At 39.8% G+C, this 16,773-nt stretch overlaps 1 protein-coding gene across 3 annotated transcripts in view; it reads left to right on the top strand.

The window, feature by feature from the left end:
* Positions 1 to 16,773, top strand: part of LOC147034541 (casein kinase I-like) — an 84,662-nt gene that overhangs the window by 43,897 nt on the left and 23,992 nt on the right. For all 3 annotated transcript variants that reach the window (XM_085885044.1, XM_085885034.1, XM_085885028.1), the window contains exons 4-9: positions 538 to 686; positions 863 to 1,091; positions 3,718 to 3,888; positions 6,513 to 6,661; positions 8,966 to 9,128; positions 15,855 to 15,994. In XM_085885044.1, coding sequence (XP_085741170.1) covers positions 538 to 686; positions 863 to 1,091; positions 3,718 to 3,888; positions 6,513 to 6,661; positions 8,966 to 9,128; positions 15,855 to 15,994 — 1,001 coding nt within the window. The remainder of the gene's footprint in view (positions 1 to 537; positions 687 to 862; positions 1,092 to 3,717; positions 3,889 to 6,512; positions 6,662 to 8,965; positions 9,129 to 15,854; positions 15,995 to 16,773) is intronic.

Genomic DNA, 16,773 nt, shown 5'->3' on the forward strand with positions numbered 1-16,773 from the left:
ATCTTAATGTGATTATTTATTTGTTATGTTGTGATCTGCTGTCCCTTTCTAAAGTGGCAATTATATGCAGAAACTACATTGAAAACCAATGTACAGTTTGCAAGCACTTTAGCATGTCTCCTGGGCCACCACTTTTCCGGCTCTGTCGAGCACAGTGATTATTGAAATTTGCAGATTGCAAAAAATATAAATAACATTTGAACGATGATTTGTTGCTCTAATTGCTTCATGTTCCAACATAACGTTGCGTTGCATTACACGTTACCAAGGAAAACAAATTTGTTTATTTTAATGCTGTAAAATGCAGCATGTTGATCCCATCTATGCTGGTGACTGATAAATGATGTAACGTATTGATTTTTTTATTCCATTTTTCAGCTCAAATTTGGAAGATGTCAAAGTTGAATGGGTTTACATGGTGCCTGTGACCATTTCTGTGCTCATTAGTCTCTGAATATGGGGCTTAAATTGTAACCTAAGTGGTTGTATTTTCTTTTTCCTTTAAGTTGCAGTTTCAAATTGGGTCTCTGTCTGCAGTGGGAATTCCCTCAATAAAGTGGTGTGGGGCAGAGGGCGATTACAATGTCATGGTGATGGAGCTTCTGGGGCCGAGCCTGGAGGATCTTTTCAATTTCTGCACACGGAAGTTCAGCCTGAAGACTGTGCTATTACTCGCTGATCAAATGGTATGGATCACAAGTCTATTTTGTTATGTTTTTTAAATGGCCTCATGAAATGTGGTTGTCTCCTAAGATTAGTGAAGTACCATGCTATTTTAGAATGCTTTCAAAGCTCTGTTTTTACGAAGCAATTATTGCATTTGAAAGTCTATTAAAAAAGAAAAAAAAATGTTTGTACGCAGATCAGCCGCATTGAGTATGTCCATTCCAAGAACTTTATTCACCGTGACATCAAGCCTGATAACTTCCTCATGGGTCTTGGAAAGAAAGGAAACCTGGTTTATATTATTGACTTTGGTTTGGCAAAGAAGTACAGAGATGCGAGGACGCACCAGCACATTCCTTACCGCGAGAATAAGAATCTTACGGGCACTGCACGCTATGCCTCCATCAACACTCATCTTGGCATTGGTACTTGTCTTTGGTCCTGTTCTTTGCTGCCTGCTTTGTAGAATGCAGTACTTCGTTTAGCAATTAATTACTTGGTTTAACTACGAATGATAGTAGTTCTGTGGTTTAATTGTATTTGAACAAGGTGGTGTCTGGACATAGAAACCATTGGGGTTTAATGCAAGGAAGGAAATGCATGTTGAGGTATCATCCACATAATGAACACCCATGCTAACTCTAAGGTTCATCACCAAGAAGAAGAAGCATGCATATTGAGGAAAAGAGTATATTCATGTATTGAGCGTTCCTGACTTTTTTTTGTATCGTTTTATTGAGTTGAGGCTCGTGGAAGAGTAAGAACACAGAACGGATCAGGACACAATAGCACAAAGCGGAAACCGCCAACAGCACAGTCGAGGTACAAAATAGACTGACGGACAAACAAGGGATCCAGGTAAGAATGAGTAGGGGAAGATGCAGAAAGTGGATAAGATTGATGTAGGAGCAAGTGAACAGCTGACTAAGATTTGGAGGGAAGAATGGGATTGAAGAATGTCTTTGTTTGTTCTACAGGTGGTGGGAAGGAAAAAAATATCGTAAAATAAGGAACGAAAGAGTGGAGGTGAGCGGTGATTCTGGAGTTTTGGGAGTTTCACCAGAAGGTTGACGGGAGACCACGTGCACCCTCCAGAAACCTGGGTGGGGGGGGGGGCATGAAAGGGCAGAGGGTTTTAGACTTAGAAAGGAGGTGGTAGAAGACCTACGATAACTGGAGTGATAGGCCCATTGACTTGGCTTTATCATCGGAGATTCCATTGATCTTGAGAAATAGTTTCATAGGTTTTGAGTCAAGACCATTGATGGATGCAGTTTTGTGTGTAGTTCTTAAAATTTAATGTGAACAATGTCAGAGCTATTTTGAGGTACTGACCCGAGATAAGTTGTATGAGAATAATATGACGATAAAAAGTGGTGGAGTGAGAGAAACTGACCGGTATTTGTTAGCAACATTTGCTTTCCCCAAGGGTCTCAACCAGAGTGAAGTGGCCCTACAGCTTGTTTTGTTTGGTGCAAAGCATGTCCATTTGCATTACAAAATGTAGTGTTTGCAGCACAGACAAATACTGTATAATGGTCTGGGGGGGATATTCTATATTTAGATGAGTGGGGAGAACTGTATCAATTGGCTTCGTTTTTAAAATTTATTTATTTACAAATATTTTTTAAAGTAACTCGCGTTGCTCCAACCCCCACTGTTCTTTCCCCCACCCCGCCCTCATTTTTATTTAGTTTTTGCCGACACATTTTTCCTGTATTGCTATTTATCTTTAATATTTCTTACTTTTTATAAAACACTTTATATATCAACGAATGCACTCTTTTTGAGGCGTTGATCTTTGCTATGGATGAAGAACTACTTTGAGTGCAACTGCACTGGCCCCCACTTTTTCTTCTTTTTTTTGTATACATAGTCGAGGCTCGTGGAAGACCTATATTTGGTGCACTGAACGGATCAGGACACAACAAGACAAAAGGCACAGTTTAGAGCATGGGGGAGGGGGGCACACCAACAGAGTTGAAGACCAAGGTGGAGGCAGGCATGGACAAACAATGGGTGTGGAGAGGATGCATTGGGTGGACAATATGGATACAGAAGGAAACTCTCAGGAGGGAAGCTGGAAATTTGGAAGGAGGGGTGATTGTGGGGGGAGGGGAGGTTAACGACGGTAGAACAGGACAATGTTTTGTATTGTGGATGATCTGAGATGGTAGTGAACAGCTGTCTTGAAGACCTGGAGGGAAGAATGAGATTGAAGAGAATGTGGAAGTTGTTGAAGAAAAGGGGAACAAATGAGTGGAGGTGAGTAGTGATCCTAGATTTAGGTAGTTTAACCAGAAGGAGGTTGTTAGAGGACCGCAAACATCTTGAGAAATTGGGGGGGGGGACGAAGCATGGAAAAAGCAGTGTGCAAGTCCAGAAAGGAGGTGGTCGAAGAGAGAAAAACCACTGACCTGCCTGTGGTGGCATAGTGATAGACTCGGCTTCATCGCGGGAGATTTCAATAATCTTGAAGGCTTTGGTTTCCATGGTGTCAAGCTGAGCAAATTGTGAGCAGGGGAGCCAGCCCAGAGGGAAGAGCAGTGCCGTACTTCATCAAGCTGCGGATGAAGGCCTTTTAGGTGGATAGGAGTTCAGGTGTGCAACGGATGGAAAAGGGGTTTGTTGGGCTTGCCCCTATAAAATGGAGGTATTCAGGTGTATGATGACACTCCTCAGCAGATCTGGATGTCTCGTATTGAATTGGGGGTGTCGACAGATACGAAACTTGGAAGAGTGAAATATACGATAACTGCACTCGAGCCTATCAAGATGGTCTCAAGTGCATTGAAAGTTTTATATAAGCATCTCAATGGCATTTTTAATATCCCTTGTCAGCCTTCTTATTGATTAGTTATTCTGTGTAGTTGTGGGTAGTAAGAAAAGTTTGGTGAACTCTTGACATTGCAGTGATTTATTTGGCCTTTTTGAACATGGTGTAAAATTATTCTGTCAGATTAAGTATTCAATGACACCTCGTAAATATGTGGAGTGAACAAAGATTGATCTGTAGATAACAATCTAATTTACTCTGTCTTGATCATTCAGAACAAAGTCGACGGGATGACCTGGAGTCCCTGGGTTATGTGCTTATGTACTTCAACCTGGGCTCGCTGCCCTGGCAGGGCCTCAAGGCAGCAACAAAGCGGCAGAAGTATGAGCGCATAAGTGAGAAGAAGATGTCGACACCCATCGAGGTGCTGTGCAAGGGATACGCATGTGAGTTTGCGGTTAATATTTTTGAGCTGTCTTGCACCCATCAAATTGGTTTTGCATGCTCATTACCAAAAGATGGCAGCTATCCATATGTAAACCTTTGTTATTAAAAACAGGAAAGAATGGTGTTCTTCTAGTTTTGCATTTGTTGCCAACAAATGCAATATATTTATTTAGATCACAGTTACTTATAAATGGACTTTTGTGCAATATTGGACACGTTTTTTATCGAGTGTTAAGTAAATGTTAGTTGGTCCAGTGCTGATCTCCTGGTCATCTGATGGAGTATCCAAAATTTTTATATTTAACTCGGAAGCTTGGCCAGAGAGTAGAGTACCTTACTTGGTCTTCCTTATATTGTTGAAGTAATATCTTCTCCTGGCTCAGACTTTTGATTAGGTTTGATTTCTTTGAAATAATTATTTCCATGGCTGTACCTGTCACAATACTGACTTACTTGTCGTTCTTTACACTATCTGTTGTTATCTGTGATTAATCATCACTTGTTAAACGTCAATGAACCTAGTCATGTATCTTGAGAATGACGTGCATTGTTTTTTGATATTGATTCCTCTGTCCAAAACATGCTAATTCAAAGAAGCATTTATTAATTAACCCTCTTGTAAAATGGATTTCCCAAACACATCCGATGGACCTGTCCAGCTTCATGATTTCATTCATAAAAATATTCAGATTTGCCTACATCCTGGAATACAGGTGAAATGTTCATCAAAAATCCTGGTGCAATGTTTGTTCCACTCGAAGAAAAAAGAAACCACGTGGATAATCATTTAAACTAGATTGGTAGGGAAGGTGTTCAATGGGTGATGAGCTGTGCTTGGTTTCCGTCAGACGTAGTGCTTTTTGTATTCAGGCCAAGGAGTTCAATTTTCGTCTCATCAGACCACAGAATATTTTGCCTCATTCTCTTAGTCTTTCACATGCCTTTTTGGAAACTCGAGGCATGTTGTCATGTGCCTTTTTCTCAGGAGTGGTCTCTGTTTGGCAACTCTCCAATAAAGCCTAGATTTGTGAAGTTTGTTGTCCTTGGGAAGCTTCTCCCATCTCAGCCAAGGAACTCTGTAGTTCTGTCAGATCATTGGGTTCTTGGTCACCTCCTTTAACAAGGTTTGTCTTGGTCAGATGGTCAGCTCTAGGAAGAGTCTGGGTAGTTCCATACTCTTTCCATTTCCTATTGATAGAGCTCACTGTGCTCTTGGAAACTTTCAACACTCGAGAAATTGTTTTATACCCTACTCCAGATCCTCCTCCCAATTCTATTTTTGAATTCTACGGACAGTTCCTTGGACTTCATGGTGGATTTTCTTCTCTGACAAGCACTGCCAACTGTGGGATCTTGTATAGAAAAGCATGTTTCTTTCTAAATCATGTCCAATCAATTGACTTGGCCACAGGTGCACTCCAATCAAGTTGTAGAGACATCTCAAGGATGATCAAAGGAAATTGGATACATCTGAGCTCAATTTGGCGTGTCATAGCAAAGGGTTTGAGTACTTTTTGATGCAAGACATTTCAGATTTTCCTTTTTTTATTTGTAAAAATTTCTAAAAACACTTTTTTCACCTTGTCATTATGGAGTATTTTGTGTAGATCGATGACAAAATTTTTTTAATTCAGGCTGTAACAACAAAATGTGACAAAAGTTGAGGGGTGTGAATACTTTCTCAGGGCACTGTATTTACATATGTGCATATCCACTCCAATTTTACATAAAATTGTATGGCATAGCACTGGTGGGAGGAAGCGTGTCAAATTACATTATGACTTGCGAAGAATCCGTCCGTCCTTACTGACTACATAGTTTCTCCAGAATTGCAAATTTGTTTGACTTCTTTGCACTCCTGTACCTTTGATTGGAATGAATTGAAAAGTGGTGGTTGTACCCAAGTTGTGACAGGAAGGTATTGTATGGTTAAAAAATTCATAACCCAAGGGGTTTATGGTGGTGGAATGACCCCAAGAATTTGTAAATATGTCTGGCATCGTGTCACTTCTGGTGAGTCGAGGGGGTATTATATGCCACTGCTGGGGTAAGTAACCCATCTCTTCAGGTAGGGTGGTTGACTTGTCCATCCGTAATGTGAGGTTGGTAATTAACCCATCTCTAATTCTGGGGTAAGGATGGGTTCTTCATAAGTGAGCTAAACTTGTGCAAGCTTTTCTGAAAGTTTTTCCAAATGGTGTCGCCCATCAGAATCAGAGAAGATAGAAAAACGGATAATTTTGTGACTGGGCAGAATGTAGTCCTAGCTTGTCGTCCTGAATGAATAACCAGACTGCAGGGTCACGATTGCTCACTAACCAAGTCGGAGATTAGGAATTTCATCACAGCCAAGTGAGCCAGAGTAATCCATGAGAGAGGATGCAATCCTAACATAAGTCCATCTTGGAATTTTAAATGCTAATATTGCCGACTTTTTTTTTTTCATCAGTACCTTAATGATGTGATGTGATGCTGCATCATTGTAGAGTCTATTTCATGCGTATTGGTAGCTACATTACTTTTACTGACACGGCTGAGGCTGGATTGCTGTAAAAAAAAAATTGTTTGGAGTATGCCATTGATATACTGTACATTATTTTGTTTTCATCTTTTCCTTCTGCAGCTGAATTTGCAACGTACCTGAACTTCTGCAGATCTCTGCGTTTTGACGACAAACCAGATTATTCGTACCTGAGACAGCTTTTTCGGAATCTCTTTCATCGGCAGGGTTTTTCCTACGATTATGTTTTTGACTGGAACATGCTCAAGTTTGTAAGTGGTGGTGTGTGCATGCTAAAAGCATTGTTTGTCACATCCTGAATTTAGTAAGGCCAATCCATAATACTTTTTCACATGATGTCCACTTTTGAAATTCTGTAGGAATTATTGTGAAACAGACCCAGATGTTATACAAAGTTTTGTTTTTTGTTTTTTTGGAAGCCATCGTGAAAAATATGTCCAGAGGAAAACCTTGGCTCATTATTGTAAATTGGTAAATCCTGTACATATTCATTTTAATCAAAAAGTGCAAGAGTTATAAACGATATTCACTTTGGATTGAATTTCTTTTGTTTTCATTATTTTCCTTTCTTACCAATCTACATTTTAACTTTATTGCTTTGCCGACCTTGGTTTTAACTAAATTTGTTTGAACGTTTTGCTGTCGTCAACTTGTTCAAATAAAGCATTTCATTTCAGGAAAATTATTGGTAGGGAAATCCATTGCATTATACTTATCCTCATCAACAGATGTTAATCTCAATTTCATGAAGGAACCCTTGGGAATGAATTGAACAGCCTTTGAAAGGTGTTTCCATCGACTGGAGAAAAGAGTTTAAGGGGGTAGGGAAGGGGTGCAGTCATGCTGGGATTTAGGAGTTTCATCAGTTTGTGGAGCACGTCAGAGGACTGATGGAGCAGAGGGAGTTAGACTAGGAGAAGCAGTGAAAAAATAAACAGGCTGCTGACCTGTCTGCAATGTATTTATTTTACAGTGTACAAAGTGAAAAGCTGAATTAAGCAATTGGTTCCCTTTTTCTCTCTCTGTCCAGAAATGTTGGTTTATAATCAAGAAACGACTTCATTTCAGTCGAATGTTGTGTTTTGAACATGGATCGGAAAATGAACCTACAGATTAGCAGTATACTTTGGCACTGATTGCGTTCTGATTTTAGTTTAACTAAAAATAAAAATTATTAAAAAATGTATATATATATTTTTTAATCTAACTGGTGATCAAACATTGAAAAGCATTAAAAACAGGAAACTTACTGGATTTAAGGATGTCATAAACAATAGACATGAACTAATGCAACGTGTTGTAAGGAGTGTGTAAAAGACTGCATCAATGGCGGTAAACGTTTAAATTTTTAATTTTGTTTCTCAAACCTTAATCATTTTATTTCAATTGAATTGTATATTTCAACACTTTAGAACACAAGTCACCTTGTTGGCACTTAAAAAAAACTCATTTAGCAGTACTTGGACCAAAAAATATAGCTTTCTTTTTTTTTTTTTTTACTTTTGCCTCATTGTGGCATTACAAAAAAAAGAGCTTTAATCAAAATAATACAGGGGTGAAATGAGCATCAGCCCAGAGGGAGATGCAGAGGGACCGTGAAACTCGAGTGAGCTTTAGACTTGACATTCCTTCTTGTAGGCAGTTAGAGTTATGATTTTTAAAAAGAATGACTTGGAACAAATGACGATGCCGAGACTGTCACTCATTTTGGAGAGCAGCTTTATGATACACTCAAACCAAGAGAGATCATGACTGATGATGCTTCAAATTTCAAGAGTACACAACCTCTTCCAGTGATTGATGTTGGGAATAGTGGGGTGGTTTTGTTTGATGATCTTTCTGGCATGACAGGCTGTGATGGTTTTTTTTAGTGCAGGATTGAAATGTGTGAGCATTTGTCTGACCGGCATTTGACCACTTCTGGATTAGTGGAGAGTGACTTGGCTGCTATCTATCTTGGTGGGGTCGGGTACTGTACGGCAAAATGTGGAGTCCTCGGCGAAAAGGAAGTGTTTTTCAGAGCACCGGAGATGTTTATGTATTTGAGGAACAAGACTGCCTTGTGACACTCAGCAACCTTCCAAAAGTGACTGCATAATAGACCTCTTAAGTTTTGATAGACCACTTTTGTTTGTTGCTTAGTGAAGGCAAGGTACATCATGTTTTAACTTTTATGAATGAAATGGTATTAAATCCATAATACAATATCACCATGCACCACATGTGCATGTCGTTTGTTGTTGTTGTTGTTAACTTGAGGTCTTCATTGTTTACACTCTTCTCAAGTACTTGTAAGAATTTTACAAACTCTGCAAATGAAGGTAAACAGAATGGCAAGTCTAAAGTACAATTTTTATTGATTTATTTTAAATTTAAATTTCACATTTACTTGCTCTTCCATTAAACCTTGTTGGTGAAGCTTGCCAGCAACGTGCTGCTTGAAGTTCTTGCCAAATCGGTAGCATTGCTTTTTAAAACTTAAAAAAATACTTGAAATGTTGATATTTGTTTTCAAGGTTTAAAATCAACATTATCAATTATATTTTCTTTCTGAGGGTGGCATGAGAGCCCATGAAGATCCGTTGCGTGAGCGGAGAGAACTTGAGCGTGAAGAGCGAGCACAAAGAGCAGCAGCACCCCGTGCAACTGCTGCAGCTGGCCCTCGGGGCCGAAGTACACAAGATTTGGTGACACCAGTTTCACCTGGACCTCAGGCTGGTGTGTTTCAAAGCTCATTATTCTGTATAATCTGATCAAAGGCTGTCAGAACATGTTGCTTTATTTTTTAACTTTTTTAGATTTTTTTTTTAACTCGCCACTAAATATTTGACGTACTTACGCATTGAATTGATTTCAACTGATTCTATTTTATTTTTCAGAGAAAAAGCAGTGAGTTTTGAAGGAAATGTTGAGTTTAACGGAAAGTGGCAATTACCTGACTTGTGATATAGATTAATGGAACCACATTGTATTTGTGGAGAAGGGTGGAGGGAATCCTGGAAGACGGGAGCAAGTTTGTGTGAGTTGACCAAGTTTGTGGTTTCTGTCAAGACTCAAACGATAGCCGAACTGCCCTGACCAACCATGATATGTGGAGCAAAAGTACTGGCAACATTGAGCTCAACTGGACTCAAGCCCTCATTTCATGATGGCCCACTGTGGTGGCATCACAGACATACTCAATTTGCTTGCATGTTTCAGAGAGAACGGGACAAAAATCATCCACAACTTGGTCACCTACCTGACCACAACTTGGTTTTACCCCAAACTTTCCTGAAGGGCAGGTGGTGTTGCCATCACCATGAGCTAATGGCTTTGGATACTTCAGTCATCTTAAAGTATGGATTCACACATAATGAGCATCATGTACAAATTTAGTCTATCATTTGGGTTCGGGTAAAGATTTTCCCACCCCTTTCACCCCTCCCCCACACTCAACCTTTGCTTGATTGCAGCTTTCTGATTGCCAGCGTAGCATAGTATGCCTATAATGTTTTGCTTCATTTCTACCAGGACTTGGGCAGACTCGCTCTGTTCAATCAGCCTATGAATGCTTTATTTACCCATTCTGCATTCAGATGGCATCCTCTCTCTCAAGTGTGGTGGATGACCACAAGATATATAACCATCTTTGTTGTTTCATAACGTGCTCTCAAATTTCCGAGCACAAAAGTGAACATTTTGTAGGCCCGATCGACATCCGGTTATTTCGGACAAACCTCCAATTTCTGGCAAACTTAGGGTGTTTTGGCCATTGGTGTAGCATGAACCATCTTGGTGTGTATTACCACAACCACCAAGGACGCATCAACTCAGCATATTTGTGGAAAATCTAAATTATTTGCCATTTTGAGTTGTACGTACCGCGATGGAACCCGTACACAGTACGGATTTGGTCTACTTCCAGGTATGATGTCATGGCTAATCTGAAGTAAAAGGTGTCGACTTTTAATCACAAATTTACCGACTTTATAAATTCCGAAATCGGAAAAAGACTCATCATATCTATTTTGCAGGGTATCAAGGGATGGATTAGCATCGAGGTTGTCTGAGCATTTTTGGTTCCCCTTTAATATGATGTAGAATAGTTTGTTGACCAGTTCAAATGAGAATTTGACATGTATTTGTCAGCTCCAAAATGTATGTACAAGTCAAGGGGTGAGTAGGCAAGCATTAAGTATGTTTAGGTGGGAGAGGAGGGTGGGATGCTGTGTTCTTATGTCGGGCCAGTTGATGTGGGTGTGGTGTGGTGTGTGTGTCCGTCAGTGTCTGAGATGTACCCATTTTGTACTGCTCTCAATCTTGTGTTCTTTGAGTAATTTTTATATCCAATCAGCCAACCTTACTTGATACTGCTAGCTCTTACCCTTTTGTACAAAATTTCTCTGTGGATATGTCCATATTCACAAGCCTCAAAACAATACATTTCAGGAAGATGCAGGCCAAATGGATTCTGGAAAGAAAGAAAAATAATAATTAAAAAAAACTTCAACTATGCAGATTGACCCCAAATGGAGGTCATCTTTTATTTGGGCTATTTTGGTAAACCCATGAAACCAGACAACATAGTGGATGACTGAAGTTGTTTAAAAAATGAGGAAAACTCCATGTGTAGTGTGGTTTTTGGTTAAATAAATTGAAGAGCATTGCAGTTTGTCACCATTTTAATGGCTTGTCAAACCTGCCGGAGGGACAACAATTTTGATGCACAGCTGTTGACGCCATCACTTTTTTTTTTTTTTTTTTAAATGGTCTCGGCTTGTGGAAGAGCCAGTACACTGAACGGATCAGGATGCAAAGGAACAGAAGAGGGGTGGGTGAAATGCTAACATCAGAGTAAGAGGCCAAGATAGAGGGAGACTGACAGGGTGTGGGGAGGAATGGGGGTCAGAAGAGGATGCATCGGGTGGACTTGTTGGCTGCAGAAGGAAACAACAAGGAGGGAAAACTGGAAATTTGGGTGAGTTAATGAGGGTAGAAAAGATCATTTGTTACATTCGGGATGATCTGAGATGGTGGTGAACAGCTGTTTTTGAAGATCTGGAGGGAAGAATGAGATTGAGGAAGATATGGAAGTTGGTTCCACAGGTGGGAAAAGAGAGTAATAAATGAGTGGAGGTGAGCAGTCGTTCTGGATTTATGTAGTTTCACCAGAAGCCGGTTCATGGGCCCTGCAGAAACCTGGAGGGGACACAGCATGGAAAGAGAAGAGGGTACAAGATTAGAAAGGAGGTGGTGGAGAACAACCACCAACTTGTCTGCTTTGGTGAAGTGATAGGCCCATAGACTCAGCTTCATCGTGAGAGATTGCAATAATCTTAAAGGCCTTAATCTCCATGGCGTTAAGCTGAGCAAAATGTGACGTAGCTCAGAGGGAAGACCAGTACTCCATCAAGCTGTAGATGAAAGCCTTTTAAGTGGATAGGAGTTCAGATGTGCCAAGGAGGGACTTCGTATGATGCAGGATGCCCAGTTGCTGGCTGGCTTTGTAAGCCAATTTTGAAATGTGGTTTGCCCAAAAAGATCATGGCTGATGTTGAGACCCCAGGAGCTTGAATGACTGAACTTCCTCAAGGGAATTGCTCAAGTTTTTGGGTTTGCCAGGGTTTGCCAGGTGGTCCTTTTTGGAGAGAGATTTGTCTGGATTGAAAAACATCTTCCAAGTGTTTTTCTAGGTCATTAGCAAAAATATAGAGTATTTTTCAGAGATCATTGATGAAGATCAGGAGTAGGATTGAGCCTCGAAACTGCCTTTGGGCACTCCAACCTTGACGGGGAGTGGAGATGAAAGGATTCTGTTGAGTGCTACATGTTGGCTACGTGAGCAGAGAAAGTAAACATTCAGTCTGTTCTCAAAGTGGGAGAGAAATGATGAGAAAAGCCATTTGTGGTCAAGGGTTCCATCAGTCAGCTATGATGGGAAGTGATTTGTTTTCATTGTGTTTGCTTGTGTTCATCATTTGAGTTGCATCGGAAATTACTGGAAAAAGATGTCGGAACAAGTTCGAACAATTTTAGTCGTAATTGATAAATTCAACATATGATGGTGCATATTGCAGTGCAGGCTTTGATATAGCAGTGTATTGCAACGGAAAAATTGTGGGAATACCCATCTCTCTTTATCAGAAATGTAGTAACAGCAGATTCCTTACCAGCAAAAACATTGTCTGTTGTGTGATTAAAAAGTTCTCCATAATCCCACAAAAATGTAATTAAATATGTTGGGAAAGCCCAGGAGTAAGACCTTCAAGGTTATTGGTTGAGAAGAAAAAGATTTCCACTGTGGGCAAAGAAGGCAGAAGAAACCTCCCACCAGTGGGTGTAACTGATCTAAGAGTGCAATGAAATGAAGTGAATGACCAGAAAGTATATAATCTTTCTGTGGCAGTCAACAGAACACACTAAGCTAGCTGTACCAGGAACCATGTTCTTATTGTGCGTAGGAGGTGGCTGGGAGAAATCGCAACCTTGCATCTTGATTCGAAATGCCTGGGCTTTCCTGTATTGGTTCGTAATTACCAGATGCATTTTACAAATAAGCGAGATAAGGAGTTCCTTACTTCCTGGAGCATTCCGGAAGGAAATGCAATTGTCTGTCATCCTATCTTTTTTGCAAGTTCGTCAGGTAAGAGAAACCCTCTTCCCATCATTGAAGAGACATCCCACTGTTAAGATATCCCCAAAAACCAATTTTTTCCCAAATAACAAATACAGTTAGTTTTGGAGAATGTGAAGCAGTGTTTAAAAACAAACAGCCTTTTCCAACAGCTCCTTGTGGGATGCAGTGCCTCCTGTTTCCAATAAGTTGGTACTCATTTTGCCGACCTCGGAAGGATGACAGGTTGAGGCAACCCACCTGATGTTTAACGGCACGACAAAAGTACACAATGTCTTAAGCCAACACTAAGATTTGTCACCATATTTCTACTTTCAGCCAATAAAGGCTGGTAATATAGTCTGGCATCTTCAAGAGGAAATCTCAAGGACACCCAATGCTTACCATTCCAAAGACGATCCAACCTATTTTGCAGATTTGTGACAATTTCTGGAATACAATAATACTTCACCTTACACTGTTTCTCAAAATGCTTGTTTCCGTTTTATGCTCCTTTTACATTATGACTCGACCTCCCTTTTCCGGTCACTGGCTTCAGACATACAACAATGTGTTCCACAGCGGTGTTTCACAACATCTGTCCAGACATGCTACACTCCAGTCCATGATGCTTCCTTGACAGTCTGTAAGAGCTTTAATTATATTTCACTTTTATAAGAAAACCCAAATCTCACTCTTATTTGAAATGAATGTAATGTGAACGAATCTTTATTTCACCAAATCCAACTCGCGACCCAGCACAACAGTTCACCTAAATTTACATTCCACTCTATTAGCTCCGCTAATCCGCAGATATTTGTATCGTATTAGTACAGTACAGTATGTATTGCATAAACCCTGAAAAAGGTGCCTTTGGATCATTTGTTTTTAATTTTAACATAAATAATCAGGTAAATGTAAAAGAGATGAGGAATGTGATAAATAAAGTAATGAAAGTGATGTAAAGATTCACAAACAGCCACCGCATGGGGACTAACGTGAGATCACTTACTCTTCTTCCTGCCGAACTTGTTCTGGACACATCCAGTCCTTGTGCATACAGTTTGCTCAATGAGGTGACATTTAATTTTTATTTCCATTTCATCTGTGCCTAAAAATTTAAAATTTCGGAGCCCAAGAAAATTAATTGAAGCATTTCCCTTCAAATGAAATTGGATATTTTGAAACAATAAAGAGTTCTGGAAGGGACACAACATATTTAATGCAATCGAGAACATTTACGAGTGTTGGAAGGAAGTTACATCTGCAAACCTCAAGTGTGTGAAGGAAGCTCTGGCCTGATTGTGTTGCTCGCTCCCAAACAACGATTCCAGAAGAGGCAATTCAAGATGTTCTTGAAATGGGAAGACATCTGGGATTTGAGGAACTTGAGAAGGAGGATGTTGAGGTATTGCTCGAATCCCATGAAGACTTGATGCACCAAGGAGAGCAAATAGCCGCTGAAGATGATGCATCTGTGACCGTTAAAAAAACTGCACCCTAAAGCTCTGACGACCAAAAGGCTTTTGGAGATCTTCCAACACATCAATGCAGTGACAAACATCATGCAAGAAGATGACCCAAATGTGGAAAGGTTCCTCGATGTTGCAAGGTTCTTAAGTCAGGGAAAGCAGTGCTGCAGGGAACTTCATGAAGAAAAAAAAAGGCTATGAAGAAACTCTCCCTTGATCAATTCTTCAAGAAGACTTCTCAGCTGAAGCCTGAGGAGAGTCCTGATAAAGATCAGTAATTGGAACATTGACCTGACAACTCTGTTCCTTGCCAGGATTCAGATTCCAACTGATTTATAATAATAATTGTTCCAGTTGTAATATAATTTGTAATTTTCATTTATTTTAATTTTTTGTCGCGAGGCAAACTCCCAATTAAATTGCACTTCATTTTCATTTTACTGTACAGTACTGCACTGTATATCCTTTCATTAATCATTACACCTGCTCTTTATTCATTAATGAGCATAACTTTATACTAATAACTTATTTTGGTTAAAATGCTGGTTTTTGACATCCTTCATGAATGTATCTCCTATTTTTGACATCAGTATTGTGGGAAAACTTGTTTTGCAACAAGCTGATTTGTGGTACTCGGTTTTTCAGAAACGCAACCCGAGAGTATGGTGTGGTATTACTGTACTTGTATCGGAAAGCTTGAACAGCAGTTTGAAAGTACAAAATTGCTTCTTCAAATGTGTTCTTCCATGCAAGGAGAGGACCTTCAGTCATCCACCCCAGCCTTGTAACTTCACCAAATTTCATCCCCAAAGTGCTCCAGTTTTCATTTGATTTGTCTACCTTGTGAGAGATGGACAGATAAACCCCCAAATATTTTGGTTGATGATTATGCTGTCTTGTCAATTTCTGAGGTGATGTGGAAAAATCCTTCAGCTGAATAGGGCCAACCAGTAACCCGGAGTTATTGTGCCAATTGATCATAGCAGAAGATCCCACTGAGTGGACCTGCTGACAGTTATAAACCGTTTGCATATCTCCGACTCTCCATAAACACTAGAACATCTGTGCAAGTCGAGAATGAAAGAATTCTGTCACTTAACCTTTTCCTCAGCAAAGTGAAATGGATGAATCCATGAAAGGCTCAATGCATCGGGAATAAAGTGGACAAGACACGGAGCACCTTTACCTTATTCTTCTTTTAAAATGAAAAGCTACTACAAAAAGGAGCCATTGACTTTAATGAGTCACTGGGTTGAAATGTACAGCATCCATAGCATGTTTTGTTATACAAAAGTCAAGTTGTATTCAGCCATACTTTTACTCATGTGTTCAGTGTTTATTTGTCTTGAAATTTCATCACTCCAATCATCCCCTCAGTTAATACATCGCCCAGACAGCTCTCTCGGGCTGAGCGTGAGCGGCGGGTGTGCATGCGCCTTCATCGTGGCACCCCAGCCAATGTATCGTCCTCTGACCTCGCAAGCCGCCAGGACATTACACGGATGTCTGCCTCTCAGGTTGGTTGTGCTTCCTCTACTCATTTTGTGGCACTGCCTGCTCTAGTTGCTTATTGACCAATGACCAACCAGTGCTCTTGTATTTTTATGATTATTTTTTGTTCATCAGAAACAAGGCTCCATCTTGTTTTATTTTTGTGCTCATGGAAAGCTTTATCATTTGTGAGTGAACGAAATTTCTGCAGTCTCGGTGGATTGCTTTTTAAAAAATTATTTTATTTTATTACATATATATATATATATATATATATTTTTTTTTTTTTTAAGTGGTGTACTGGAAGTGTTTTGTTGTGTTTTTTTAAATATTAAATGTTGACCTTAAAAAAAAAAAAATTTTTAGATGATTTGGCATCAAATTTTCAACCTTGTATGTTGAAATAGAGCAGCTTTTAATTTGGGGTTTCCACTAAAGTCTGGCACATGTCGTGTCATCTGGTCATAGGTGATACGAGATGAGTGAAAAATGGTCATGATGTATTTTTTGTTTTTTAAGGCATTACCCATAGACTACATAACTATGCTGTGGAGTATTATTGGGATGCCATCTGTGCATAATAACATTTGTTCTCTTTGAAGGACCTTCAGTGCAGGTGAAGGCCATTAGGCCCATCAAAGCCTCCACTATTATAACCAATCTACATCGTTGTTTGTCCATGTTCTATCATTTTAAGTGCAAAGCATAAAGCAAGGAAGCAGCACATATCATTTTTAGTCTTTCTTATGATTCAGCTGGCTTTCAAACCACCAACCTCCCTGACTCTGAGTGACGTTCTAACCAT

This window comes from Eptatretus burgeri, chromosome 1, assembly GCF_056783735.1.
Source record: "Eptatretus burgeri isolate ZD-2024b chromosome 1, Ebu_testis_v1, whole genome shotgun sequence".
In the NCBI taxonomy this organism is placed as follows: Eukaryota; Metazoa; Chordata; class Myxini; order Myxiniformes; family Myxinidae; genus Eptatretus; species Eptatretus burgeri.